This window comes from Anguilla rostrata, chromosome 2, assembly GCF_018555375.3.
Source record: "Anguilla rostrata isolate EN2019 chromosome 2, ASM1855537v3, whole genome shotgun sequence".
Classification (NCBI taxonomy): Eukaryota; Metazoa; Chordata; class Actinopteri; order Anguilliformes; family Anguillidae; genus Anguilla; species Anguilla rostrata.
The window spans coordinates 39,785,907-39,801,023 of NC_057934.1; the positions used below are offsets into that span (position 1 = coordinate 39,785,907).

General features: G+C 41.4%; 1 protein-coding gene across 8 annotated transcripts in view; it reads right to left on the reverse strand.

Annotated features, from left to right (window-relative positions):
• The window catches only part of LOC135248001 (interferon regulatory factor 3-like), a 30,917-nt gene that overhangs the window by 13,840 nt on the left and 1,960 nt on the right, over positions 1–15,117 (reverse strand). For 4 of the 8 annotated variants that reach the window (XM_064322054.1, XM_064322055.1, XM_064322053.1 and 1 more), the window contains exons 4-11: positions 15,047–15,093; positions 14,874–14,928; positions 14,621–14,731; positions 13,206–13,355; positions 10,423–10,513; positions 6,920–7,224; positions 6,533–6,654; positions 5,816–6,298 (exon numbers count right to left, since the gene is read on the reverse strand). In XM_064322054.1, coding sequence (XP_064178124.1) covers positions 6,155–6,298; positions 6,533–6,654; positions 6,920–7,224; positions 10,423–10,513; positions 13,206–13,355; positions 14,621–14,731; positions 14,874–14,928; positions 15,047–15,093 — 1,025 coding nt within the window. In that variant the 3' untranslated portion in view covers positions 5,816–6,154. The remainder of the gene's footprint in view (positions 1–5,815; positions 6,299–6,532; positions 6,655–6,919; positions 7,225–10,422; positions 10,514–13,205; positions 13,356–14,620; positions 14,732–14,873; positions 14,929–15,046; positions 15,094–15,117) is intronic. The other 4 variants (XM_064322056.1, XM_064322057.1, XM_064322059.1 and 1 more) reach the window with 4 other exon arrangements.

The window sequence follows — 15,117 nt, forward strand, 5'->3', positions numbered from 1 at the left end:
TGAAACGGAAAGAGAACAAAGGAGTGTGGGTAGGCAGTTTCATTTATCCCCAACAAAATGTTATTTAAAATAGCAATAACAAACTATCCCAGCTTGTGCGGGTACTTGTTAAAAATGTTTTTGTATAAATAATAATTATATATATATATATATATATATGTAGATCGCACAGCTCACCGACACTGCCTGTAGCACTCAACTGCATAAACACCTCTCTTTTCTTTCAGCTTTACCAGGTCCAAGTCTGTTTCACCAACACACTCTCCATCTCTCTCACACTTCAGTGGCAGTCACCTTTTACTCTGGTTTCTATGGTCTCTAATACTCTTCAAAAGTGGATACTGTTATAATTTTAGCACAAAAAAAAAAAAAAAAAATTAAATAAAATCAAATCGTAACAGACTCTCCTATCACTGCCCAAGTCAAATTTGTTCAACGAGTTCCCTCTCAGTCCGTGTAGCCTGATCTGACATCTGGCTCAGTCTTGTAATACTGTGCCTGAACAACGCCATTCCCTCACATCCTTCAGCGAATCCTCACAGAGGGGAAGTCACACGGTCAGCTGTTCTCCCTGACAGAGCTTTCACCAGCGGGTGACTGAAAGGCATCCGTGTTTTTAGCCCATTCCCACTGGCCCCCTGTGGAATGGAGTTGCCCATCCTGGACCCTGAGAGCTAACCACACTTTGTACTTTTCATCACTCTCCCAATTCTCTGTACCACAAGTTCATTTTCTTCCTCTCACTTTTATTCCCTCCTCTAGCTCTCAGGCTTTTGAACTGAGGGCGAGTAGTTCAATGAAGGAGTTGAACAGCGTCTCCAGCCAGCCCTGGTTAGCCATACACTGCTGCAAAACCTCCTCCTGACCAGGATCCTCAGCTGCCTGCTCAATGCTGTCCGTCTGCAAAGGGAAGGCAAACGTGGAAAAGGGTTCAGGTTGTACATACATAGACAGGAAACAATCCAGGCTCACTGGCCCAGACATGTTTTTTTAATGTATTTTTTTATTTGGTCAAGCCCAGCAAGAACCTGCCCCCAAAACAATCTGATACTGGGCTAGTTTTACCCACGCCAGCAGCAGCTTTCACAAACTAAATATTAGTACCGAAGCTGTCACAACTGAGACATTTTTTTCACATTTTGCTTGATATTCTTGATATGGGGCGACATAGCTCAGGAGGTAAGACCGATTGTCTGGCAAATCAGGTTGACATACTGACAAAACATCCCCGCCCAGCAGTTGTAAGTGTCTTGAGTCAAGACAGCCTAACCCCTAACTAATCTGATCTGGTGCATGAGGGCACCAATTGTAAGCGCTTTGATAAAATGCGCATTAAATGCAGTCCATTTACCAGTCCATTTACCATATTCATTGAGCAATCCTAAGTACATTTGAAGCCTCAAATTTACACATAAAATAAAAATCTAAACCATTTCTGAGATGAAATCTGAACACAAATTTTTAATACAGTGATTTGAATTACCATTAAATAGGACATCATCTTATACAAGTGTTCAGGGCCCAGTATCGTGGTGGTTTCATTATTATATGGTACCTGCACCTCCATGCATTCTGAGAAAGCAGGTTCCATCAAACATGTTTTTAATGTTTCATCCTACTCGCTCAGTTTTGCACAGTTAATGAATGTGGCTGGTGCAGTACATAGGTGCATTATAAAGCTCCCTTCCACTGGCCCAGTTAGTTTGTGGGCCCACCTTCTCTCTCTGGCCTGTCTGAAAAGGCCTTGTTCCCAAATAAATAGTGCAGATGCATTACTGAGATTTTCAAGAAAGGTCTTGTCCCTTGGAGTTAGTGTGCTTGTGCTACACGCTTATTGGACCTGTTGGCCACATACACTATGGCACACACTGTTCACATGGTCTAAGGCTTCAATGGACAAGGACATTGCAGTTGAAATTCACAGACAAGATGGCTCAAACACAACTTCTGCGCAATCAGACCGAACCTCAAACCTTGGTCATTGAAGTAGAAGCTCTTTTGGTGAAAGGTGGAATCCACATGGGGCAACCCACAAACCAACACTGCAGGTTTTACTCTTGGTACTGCCTAGTGTCAATGGGGGGACAGAGGCTTGCACCACACAAGAATAGTCACAGATAGTGGGTTGCTTGGCTTACTCTACTTTAAGCCACAGAAAAGAGCAATTTGTAACCCATGCAAAATATGCTTTTCCAAGGTCGTCACTGGGATTCAGTAAATATGCAGGCATTCCTCTCGGACTATTCATCTCAACAGTCGGCTCTTTTCCACCTCCATCCACCCCAAGTGTGAGGCTTCAGCAGTGTCTGAGGACATTGGGATTCATGACAGAATTAGTATCAATAACATGCCTGGGCCTCTTCCTTCTGACACCCTTTAAGAAATACTTAAAAATGTCAGGCTTTGAATCCACAACAGAACCCATCAGCGGATGGTTAAGCACAACTGCAGTATGGCACTAAACTCCAAAACAATTGAACGAGCTGCTTCTAATCAACTCTCCTCTTTTCTCTCCCTGAACAACCTCCTAGACCCCTACCAGTCTGGCTTCAGACCTGGCCACTCGACAGAGACCGCACTCCTCTCGGTCAATGAGTCGCTTCACGCCGCACAAGCAGCCTTCCATTCATCTGTCCTGATCCTCCTAGACCTTTCTGCTGCCTTTGACACCGTCAACCATCCCATCCTCCTGTCCTCCCTGGCAGCTATGGGGATCTGTGGCACAGCACTTGACTGGATTGAGTGCTACCTCTCCGGTCGCTCCTTCCAAGTCGCCTGGGCTGGTGCAGTATCAGCACCTCGCCCCCTTGCCACAGGAGTTCCCCAGGGCTCTGTCCTTGGTCCCCTCCTATTCTCCCTGTACACCCAATCTCTTGGTCCTGTAATCTCTGCCCATGGGTTGTCCTATCATTGTTATGCCGATGACACCCAACTCTTTCTCTCCTTCCCGCCCTCTGACACTCAGGTCTCTGCTCGCATCTCTGCCTGCCTGAGGGACATCCAGAGCTGGATGGATAACCACCATCTTAAGCTGAACCCAGGCAAGACGGAGATGATCTTCATCCCTGCTCCATCCTCTAACCTTCTTGACTTTTCTATTTCCCTGGGGGACACTGTGGTGTCATCATCACCCACCGCAAAAAACCTTGGAGTGGTGATGGACAACAGACTGTCCCTCTCCCAGAACATCATGGCGGTGAGTCGAACGTGCAGGTTCTTCCTGTACAACATCCGGAGAATCCGCCCCTTCCTCACCACCTACGCAACCCAGCTCCTGGTTCAAGCGATGGTCCTGTCCCGCTTGGACTACTGCAACTCGCTACTGGCTGGTCTGCCAGCATCCGCCATCAGACCCCTGCAGCTCATCCAGAATGCTGCAGCGCGTCTGGTCTACAACCTCCCCAGACATTCCCATGTCACCCCCCTGCTCACTGACCTCCACTGGCTGCCTGTTATGGCTCGCATCAAATTTAAGTCCTTGGTGCTTGCATACCAGGCAGCTAAGGGGTCAGCACCAGGGTACATTCAGAGGATCATCAGACCCTACACACCAGCCAGACCTCTCCGTTCTGCCACCTCTGGACGCTTGGCACCTCCCCCTCTTCGCGTCTGCACTTCCCGCTCCCGTCTGCTGTCTGTCCTGGCCCCTCGCTGGTGGAATGACCTCCCCGTGATGGTCAGAACAGCAGAGAATCTCACCACTTTCAAACGCAGACTGAAGACTCATCTCTTCAGGCTGCACCTCTCCCCACCCCTCCCTAGCCTATGGTTCAGCTCATTGTACCTAGCTAGGATAATTTGATTATGTTAGTGTATCTGGCAGGATTGTTTTTGTATGATTAGGTGTGATTCCAGTGCTAGTTTGTACTTTGTACTTAGTAGGATTCTTGCTGCTGAACAAGCTTACTCTACAGGGTTGGAGTCCTGATCGATGTGGTCACTTCTGGCACTACGATCCTTACTTCACTCTAGTGTTTCTTTTGCGCCTCTACATCATGAAACCTATGCACTTGTTGTACGTCGCTCTGGATAAGAGCGTCTGCTAAATGCCTATAATGTAATGTAATGTAATGTAATGGTGAGTAACCGCAGGCCATCTAACACCAGGAGCCCCCATGGGACCCATTGGTGAACTGGGACATTTTAACAACCAAGGCCTCTTCCAAAGGCAATGCTGCTGCTTGGAATGGTCTGCATGTGCACAGTACATGGAATCCTGCGTACAGACATTACTATATCAATGTGAGAACTGATAGCAGTTTTTTAGCCCAACACCACTTCTCACTAGTGGTGAGGGGGAAGACTATGTTGCTGAAAACAGACAAAGACACAGCAGTGTCTTATCAGTCACCAAGGCAGATCAGATTGTCACACACAACAGATAGATGGCTCCAACCCAACCCCTGGTAGTCCTTCCTTATACAGGGTACCATGATTATGTTAGTATCCCATCAGTCTAATGTAACAATTTGTTCTGGGCAGGCTGTCTGTGAGGTTTTTAGTGTTAAGGAGAGATGATATCAACTTAACAAATAAGTGTCCTGAAATCAGGCATTGTTATCTTATCTGTGGGAATGAGGGCACTTATTTTAGCATTTGGGTCATGGTCTCTGGCCATAACTTCAGTCTGGGATGACAGCATCTCATTGAGCAACAGCGAACCCCGCTGGCGGATTGGCCATCCACAAATCTGCCTGTTCAGCACTGAGGGTGCATGACTCAGCTGCACATGAAGTGTCTTTCTCTGACTTGTCTGTGTGAGCCTGACTTCTTGACTATAGTGTGAAAACACATCACATGCATTCAAGCATTGACAGCGGATGTTGTGACAAAAATTTTAAATATGATTGTGCATAAAAATTGGGAAGAAAAGGGGGAAAAGCATTATTAAAAGAAACTGATTTATATTTTTAATTGTGAACTCAGTACTTGATATGACAATGTTTTATTGTGATGTAACACATAATGAAATGGTTTAAATCAAAATATTAAGATGACAGCCAGTACATTGTATTTTAAAATAAAATCATGTTTATTGACTCAGTCTACAAGACATATATTTTCTAAATAAAAAATGTGAATGTTGTTTTCACTGCCTAATAGGAACTTGTAGTTGAAGATCATCAAAAATTAAAAGACAACTTGTGAAGGGAAAAACACCACAATATTCATGGTACTGAAGTAGCTTGCTTAAATATTGGTATTTAACCAATCCTGTTTATGGGTAATGCACAGAAATTGGATCATAAATTATTTTAAATGTAAACACCAAATTGTTTTATGGGGAGGGTAAACATCAATTTTCCTTAAGACACATTATTGTGATTTTGTACCGGATCAAACAAATATGAATGTATAGCAGACACTGAGGTGAACACACTTTTTCTCTTGTAAACAATTGATCAGTCAATGCCCCATAATCATGCCTAATTAAGAAACCCCTGCTCGGTGCAATGACACCACTTTTTTGGGCGATAATCTATATTTTATAGATCAAATAATGTCAATAAAAGGGGTTCATGTACAAACATAGTAAAGTAGTGACCAAGGCAGAGGAGCATTGAGTGTTCTCAACACCTCCTAAATTCTGTTGATATCATAAAATAGAGTTTGTTGTCACATGACCATTGGCCTCATTTATAAAAATGTTCTTAGATTTATACTTGAACTTAGTCTTAAGATCATTTCCGACGATGTGCTTACATTCGATTCATAAAAGATACTGAGCGTAAAAAACCTTGCTTATGCAGGTTCTAAGAAGCCCATTTGTAACTTACCCACCTGTGATCGGAAATTAACTTAAAATTGACACCACCTGAACGTGCCTTACAACCAGCGATTTCCCCTTACATAATGCTAACACAAATGAGGGTTTAGTCAGGAATAACCATGGACCAAAAGAGAAAAGCGAACTTTTTGGAAGACGAGATCATGGCGATGGTCGAGGAGATTGAAGACAGGCAACACGTATTATTCAGTGGACTAAATAGTGGGTTGACAAACAAAGCCAAACAGGTAGCTTGGGAGTGTGTCGCCGCTGCAGTGAACGAGGTGGGGCAGCAAGACATAACTGTGGCTGATCTGAAAAAGAAGTGGTCTGACCTTAAACTGCAAGGGGAAAAGAATAGCCATAGTTTCATAGAGCAGCAACATATCAACTATCTAACGTGTCCATCCACTGTTCCAGTACATCCATTAGGCTGGATTTATCAGAGATCTGCAGCTGCACGGACTGGAGAGAGGAGGCGCCACCTTCCACTGCTAACAACTTCAGCAACTCCAAAGAAGTTAAGATGACCTAAGATGAAAGATGACCAAAAATGGGACTGAGGCAAAGAGTAGTGAATGGAGAGCAACACCATAGCACACAAGGATTGCGTTTTTAACAGAGGACTCCTTTCAAGAACATCTCCTCACATTCAAGCACTTTTTACATAACTGTTTAGTGGGGTTTGATCGTTTTGGAGAAGAAACATGTGGGCAAAAGAAATATAAACAGGTAATGTGTGAAGCCTCTGCTGGTCACTCTCACCTCCAGCATGATGAGTTGCTTCTCCCAGGGTTTGTGTTCCGGGTCTGGCCATTCCCACCCAATGGAAAAGAAGAGGGAAAAAGAGGGGGATTCACCCCCACTGCTTATGAAATTAATCAGCCCTGAGAGGGAGAGCAGGAGGGAATATAGTGAGACAGTGCTGTACAATAAACATATCTTCTGCAAAACATCCTCAATTCCATTATCCTCTCTTCCTAATCTCTGTCATCTAACTGTACCTAGTCTCTGTTCACTCTACAAGCAAACCCCGATGGACCTAGCGCAGGTACTCGATATGAGAAAAACAATTACAAAACAATTACAAAAAACTGCCTCTTCTCTATGTTGCCTGACCAACAACACCTACCAATCCCTTTTCTTTCTCACCTTGGATGAAATCCTTCACAGAGTACAGCATCTGTCGTTCTTGTTTGCTGACCTCTTGAGGAATGTTGCTGTTCGGAAACTTACAAAGACTCCAGTAGATTTTGCTGCCACCTCTTCGCAGTCCGTACACTGATGACCCACCAACCAATACCTCTAATCCATCACCCAAGTTTTCCAGAACTCGCTTGGTGTGCCTGGCCTGTTTCTTGTCAACAATTGTGACCTGGTCTGTTCCAGGTAGGTAAATTGGTGTGAGCCCAGGGTCAGACCTAGCAAATGCAGTCGAAGACTCCGTATTCTCAGGCCTGTTACACAAAGAAAGACAATAGGGTTTATAACTGTTACTCTCCAGGGCTTCCTATTCCTGCTCTAGAACATGTGGTGTCGTAACTACTCCACCAAATTCAAAGCCAGGGCTGCTGGGTGATTCATCCAGTAAAGGCATCATGCTCATTCCTGTGAATGGATGAGGCCCATGGCCTGTGATCAGTGGCATCAAAGTGGGGGGAATGGTGGAACTGATTACCCAGAATCCAGGCTCAAACCCAAATTGATTCCTAGATTTCTATTTTTAGAATATATATTGGCTGAGCAGCAGCACAAATGGAGCATACCCAAAAAACCTACATACAACAACTTGGCTGAATACTGAATTCTGATTGGCTGGGACTAGGATAATTTTTCATTATATGCTTGGCTATGAAGTCGTGCCTGCAAAAGTTCAATCACCATTCTAAATGAATGCGCATTCATATGATTAAATAAAGTGAAACTTTGTAGGAGCTAGCAACACAACAATGACATTATCATGCTTGCAACAGTGTCAGCATGATGTCCATGAATGACTGTAGAGAGTAGCTAGTCTAGTTAAAGCTTGACGATGTTTATAGTTTCGCCCCTGTTTTCAATAGCTATAATTCTATAGTTGGCTAGCTATCTATCCGTGATAACAAATTTGCCAGGAGACCATTTTGACTTAAAACCAAACTGAATTTTAATATTAGGAAGGCTAACCCGCTTGAGTAGCATTCCCATTGCAAGGGAATTGAATATTTTGCAATAGAAATGCATGTTTCCATTACAAATAACAGTGGTAGTAACCTAAATTCGCCCCAGGCAATTTTCTTCAGAGCAGGGAATTCAGCCTGTGTAATGTTCGGTCCCTCAGACATTAAACCACTTAAATGGAGGCTTACCCACAAAAAGAACAACGGTAATCAAAACATGCATTTCAGAATATATATTTTCGTACCAACTCCAAAGCTGTGGCTCAGTGAGCTCACAAACACCTTACATCTTGATTCTTATTAAGGGACAGAGGGCCCTATTTCAATAAGATTTGGTACCCCTTCATCTGTTATCTTGGGAAGACAGGATGTTAGACAAAATATACAAGGTGAACCTTAACTAGGTTCATCCCATACAGCGCCCTCCTTAATTTCTTGGTCCTCGTTCTTTCCCCCCTTTTTTCCCTTTTCTCATAATCAGCAGGTGAGATCGGTTGGGTGGGGTTGGGGGGTGGTAGGGAAATTGGAATAGTCTTTTATTTTTTTTATTTATGTATTTATTTTGTTTTTCCTTTCCTTTTTTGTTGTTGTTGATGTTTTTAGTTTTCTTTTGAATGTTAAATGTTTCTTTATGCATACTGAAAATCTTCCTATACTACTTGTACTGTCATCCTCATGTGAACCTTGAATCTCCAATAAAACTTACTTGACAGAATATACATTTTCTTTATTATGTTCATATTAATTCATAAATCATAAATAGCCTTTATTTATTTCATATGATAAATTAATAAATGGCATCAAGTTCAAACACAGAGTATGTATATAGCCTTTATGAGAAAATAAAGATAAAGTAGGCAGGTATCTGACGAGTAATCGATCAATCAATTACTCGTACCTATCCATACTAGCTAGGGGGTGTTCCTAGGCACAACTTGAAGCAAAGAGACCCAGCATACCCCCTAGCCATGCCAATATTCATACCATGGGATGAAAATACTCTCAAATTAAAGCTGACAGTATGCACTTCAACCTCATTGTCATTGTATCCTTTCAAACTCAAAGTGCTAGAGTACAGAACCAAAATAACAAAAAACGTGTCACTGTCCAATGAATTATGGTGCTCACGATATCTCACCAAACAAAGACAACACAACAACTCTAAAAGTAGGCTAATGTTTTAACAGATTACGTGGTGTGTCCTTCTGCTGAATTTAATTGGTTCATAAGCAATGATAATTTCTTGTTTGGACCAAACATTACTTTAACCAGCTACATACAAAATATTGTAGGTTAGCAGCTTAGCTATTTAATTTAATGCTGGTTATCTCCTATTGCAAAACCTGGGGCACGGATTACAAAATTGTGAGTATGGATTTCCACATGGAGATGTTTTTTCACCGGGGGGGGGGGGGGGGGGGGGGGGATGGGGGCTCCGTGCAGACAGATCAACCTGACATTGTTCCAAGGAGGGGTGAAATAAAGTTTCATCATGTGTGCTACTGTACATTAGTTCACATTTGGGCATCTGCCTCATCTCAGCTGTCTGAACATAATTTTTTTTTTGTCCTGGTGTCAAGTTATCTCCAAATGTACAAATTAATAAAGACTTTTGCACATATCTATTTAACACGAGCAATCACAGATTCAATAACATTAACTGGAAAATTGCCTGTCACTTTACAAGAAATTCATTTTAGTCGTACACAGACAATAACGACAATAATACACAGTAAGGACTCAATGTCTGAACCATTGACAAGAGCAACTGAATGTCGATGGACTTATTCAATATGTCTTCTAACAACTATGACGTTTCAAATTAATAACTTTTGTTAAAGTAAAATGGTTATTATTGATGTCAATGTCATCTTGGTCATCAGGCAAAAGTTCTTGCAAGGCCAGGCCTATAATGCTGAGTAATTTTCCCTCTGTTCCACTCTCGCATGCTTAACATGTTTTTGCCATCTTCCGCTTGTAAGTATCATAGCTGCCATGGTCACTGACTTGGTTCTTAAACACACTGTAAAAGTTTACTTCCACATTTCAGGTAGTCTTAAAAACCTCATGTTTTTAAAACTGCTTGTGAAACAAACACGTCCTGTATTGCACCCGTTTGCATAAACATTTATCAATCTGGCACTTACGTTAAACACAATGTGAAATACATAAAATACACAATATTCACTACCCCAATTAAGTATAATCAAGCAATATATGACGAAAAGAACTAATACTCAATATAGAATGTATGCAATGTCTTGATGGTGATACACAAGCAGAAAGGCAAAAATGCATTTCTTACCAGTTTTCAACAATAATAATTTATCAAATTAATTTATCAAGACACATAATGCTAATAATGTAATTGGCTAATAAAGATTGTTTAGATTGTTATATACTGAACCATTTCTTAATCAAAGAGACATCCTCTAGATAAAATGTAGAATTATAGCCATTGCTTTTCTAGCCTAGTCCATAAAATAATTTATTTACCTGAACAATACCTTGAACCCTGAATTATTCTCCACCAGCTGTTCCAAAACCTTCACTCCTCTGTAGTATGCTGACACCTTGAACTGAGTACCTGAGACAGGGAGAACAGAAGCAAGCTGTGGAAGGGGATAGAGAGGATAGAGAGAGACTCTGCTGCAACAATCAGACGAGACTGCTGCTTTCGCTAAGTGCACCATATTCAGGTGCTCCCCTTCCTCCTCACTCCTATCTGTGTCCCCTTTTAATCAATCGACTGGTCAGTCAAACCCTCCCAGGCTCTACTAATATCATGACCAGGGACAACAGTTCAAAATTAGCAATTTGTCTAACATTGGCACAGTTGATTTACATCACATAACATAACATACCCACGAGAAAAGGCCATTCAGCCCAACAATGCTACCCAATATTCCTAACGAAATTGTACCTAGTACTCTGTTTACATACAGGCTAGATAGTATCTACTGTAACACCTTATCAAGCCTGGTCTTGAAAACCCCCAGAGATTCTGCCTCTGCAACACGACCGGGCAGGTTATTCCACACATCGACTACTCTCTGTGTGAAAAAAATGCTTCCTAATGTCTATGCGGACTTTTGTTAACTTCCATTTTGCTAACTTCCATTTATGTCCCTCATTCAACTAACAGAACTCAACCCAAAGAATTTCTTGTAATTCACTTTGTTAATCTCCTTTATGAATTTGAAGGCCTCAATTACATCACCCATAAGTCTCCTTTTACTATCCTTGAAGAGCTTAAGCATCTTAAGTCTTTCCTCGTAGCTTTTTATCTTTCATACTAGGAATCAATTTGGTTGCCCTTCTTTGAACCTCTTCCAGAGCCTCTATATCGTTCTTGTAATACAGTCCCCAGAACTGCACCAATACTCCAAGTGTGGTCTAACAAATAGATAAGTATAACTTCCTTGAATTTACTCAAAACTTTTTGCTATATATCCCAGTATCCTGTTGGCCTTATTTACTGCTACAGGACAGTGCCTAGAACGTGAAAGGTTTTGATCAAACATTACTCCAATTATTACCGTTCAGTCTTTTAAAAACTGACCACATTACAATTTTATTCCTTCCATAAAGCAATCCTGCGTATGTTTTTAGTTCCCTTATGCAGAACTTTACATTTAGCTATATTTAATTTCATTTGCCAGGTTTCCACCGACTTCTGGATTTTGTTTAATTTATTTTAGCTATTAGCTGGACCTCCCAGTTTTATATAATCTGCAAATTTAACTTATGTAAACTCAATGTTCCAGTCAAGGTCATTGATATAAATGAGGAAAAGCAGTGGTCCCAGCTCCGATCCTCGTGGGACTCCACTTCCCACAGTACCCATCTCAGATAACATCTCTCCTACTGCTCTTTGTGTTCTACCTTGTAGCCAGTTCCGAACCCACTCTGAAATATGTCCTGTAATCCCTACTGTCTTCATATTACTAATACATTTCCCATGTGGTACCTTGTCATAAACTTGGTTATAGTCAAAACACTTGGCTTCCTTGACCTTCCCTAGCGAAAACCATGCTGGCTATCCCTTAACTGACAGGTTTGTAGTTTCCTGGATCAGTATGGTCCCCTTTCTCATATATTGGTATTATCTAAAGACTGTACAGAAATGCTTGCCAGTGGTTTAAAGATGATCTCACCTAACTCCTTGGGTACCCTTGGGTATACGCCATTAGGGCTTCCTGCCTTATTTGTCTTTAGATTTTTTAATTTATCCAGTACTTCTTTATCCTGTATATCAATATCTACTAAGACATTTTGAGGACTGAATATGCCTTCCAGTCTATCAGCAACCTCCTCTCTAGTAAAACCCTCAAGAAAGTAGCTACTTAAGGCATCAGAAATATGATTATTCTTACAAAGCGATTCTCCTTCTTTATAACATCCTTACATACTCCTTCACTTTCCTTTTCCTACTACAGTATTGAAAGAAACATTTAGGATTACTTTTTGAATTGTGGCTAATTTGCCTTTCAAAGAGCCTCTTAGCTTCCCATAGTTCTTTTCTAACCTTAGGTTGCATATTACAAACATGTAGCCTTATTACTCTGTTGTCATTTTTATACATCTTACGCAGTTTTTTTTTTTTTTTCTCCCCACTCTGGCCACTTGCTTGTCCTTACACTGCAGGAGATCTCCTACCTGGGCACCACGCAGGCAGCACACCATATGGGATTCCTTTTTGTGCAAACAGACTATGATGTCTGCCCCCCTAATAATCGAGTCCCCCATTATCACCAGCTTCCATTTCTGGGAGGATGCGGCCATCTGGGTGCAGAGTGGCTCATCTGTGCTCCCACTCTCAGGGTCAAGGGCCAGGTCCAATTCCTGCATGTGCTGGAATCGGTTGGACACCCCAACCTCTGGAGATGTTGCCCCTGTGTGGTGTACACGCCCCTTTCAGCTTGCTCTGTCACCCAACTATCTTCCCCTCACCTTAGGAGCAAAATCATCTTACCTCACGTATGATATGGGTTTTAAAAATCCAAACGAATATTAAATACACACTTGAAAGCACAATACAATCTTGTAACAAACGTTTCCAAACTCCACCAGACTACTTCCACTCTACCCACAACAAACAGGAAGTGCGTGTCAGACACAAGCAGTTGAGCAAGAGCAGCCAAAGGGCATGTCAGAGCAGCCAAAGGACTTTCAAAAAAGTACTGTCTCTCTAAGAATAAAAAAATAAAATGAATAAAAATTAATATTTAGATCCATTGTACTCATTGTCACTGTTTGACCCAGTGTTCTGTTCTTACTTAGAGTGCCGTTCACCACGGATGTACTCATTGTGTACGTAAGCTGCTCCATTCTCTGCATGCCGTGGTCTGTGTCCATTGCTTCGGTGCTAGAATGTTCCTGTTCTGGAATCACGACAGCTGACACCACTTCTGCAGGCTGCATTATTACTACAAAAAAAAAAAGTAAAACTTGAATAGTTTTGTCCAATTTTGTTATGACTATTTTAGTCAGGTGTGCCACTATTGCTCATGTAAATAAGGTGAATGCACCTACAGATGGGTGACAAATTAAAGAAAAAACCAACATTAAGGGTCTTAGTAAGGTGTTGGGCCACCAAGAGTCACCAGAACAGCTTCAATGCACCTTGACATGGATTCTACAAGTCTCCGGAACTCTACTGGGGTGAAACACAAAAACATATTCCCTCATCGTGTTTTGATTATGGTGGTAGAAAGCGATGTTTAACACGCCAGTCCAAAATCTCCCATAGGTGTTCAACTGGGTTGACATTTGGTGACTGCGAAGGCCATAGCATATGATTCACATAATGTTTGTACTCATGAAACCATTCAGTGATAAGGGTGATCACTCAGAATAACTTTGTATTGATTTGCAGTGATGCTTCCCTCTAAGGAGACAAGTGGACCCAAACTATGCTAAAAAGCTTTCAGGCCTGTACCATTCTCTTAGTGTACGCCACACATGCACTTGCCCACTTGTGGAGAATATGGTGAAGGATGATTCATATGACCATATCACTTTTTTCCACATCCCTGTAGATCAGTGCCCATGATTTTGCACTACTGAGCTGTGAAATGTGGATTTGTCTTTGTAATGAGCGGTCACTTTAATCACAGTTCCTATTGAAGCACCACCCAGTTGAGCTTCATGAATCATATGACTGAAGCCCCAGCCATCCTTGCCCCAATAATGAACTCTCTTTCAAATTCACTTAGATATTTTCCTCTTGCCATCTTCATATAAAATCAAGGTCAACTAGGCCTGCTCAGCATTTTTATACAGGCCACAGAGCAAGATAGGATGTTAATAGCTTAATTGGATCATGCAATACACCTGTATGGAAGCATTTGCATTCCTTGTGTCTCTACTCATTTGTTCAGGTTTTTTCTTTTATGTATCACCTGTCTCTATGTTAAATGAATACAATGTAGTACAATAACGTAATATTCTTCCTGCAAAATTCCAGATGCTGGTAGACTCTGATTCCACATGATCACCTAACACCTTATAAAGTGAAGTATAGTTGTACTGAAAAGCAGTGTAATACTTATGTCAGTTACATTCTTAGTATTTTTTAAACATACTTAAGCTCTTAATGCTGCACCCCCTTAAAAAAGCAATCTTTTCTTATTTACCCAATTAAATGACTTTATAAATGACCTTTTTCCTGAAATCTCTACCACAGACATACCTTGTTGAGGTTCATAAATATTCAATCCCATCAAAGACTGCTCAAGCACATCTTTATCCACTGCAGGGGATAGTCCATCCGGTGAGTAGAAATATTCAGGCACGGCATATACTTTGAAGATGGGATGAAAGGGGACAATTAGGAAAAAGAAAAAAAGGAATAAATAAAATAAAAAAAATGTATAAATAAGATATACATTACTTTTAATGGTTCTTTGTGCAGAAAATAGAAATAATTTCATAAAATGCATCACCTATGCCTTGGATAGGTGTGTCTTCTGCAAGATTCTCAACAGTTGGCATTGGACTCTGAAACAGTGAGACATTGACTGAGTTCAACAAACAGTTATACACTGCATCAATAAGCAGACAATTGACTGAAACATGCTTTGAATTAACACACACAAATAGCACCAAATGTACTTACTGCCAGTGGCGGACCTGGAGTTGGGTTTACAACAGGTTCCTGGTATCCTAAACATGAGACAAGCAGTGTCA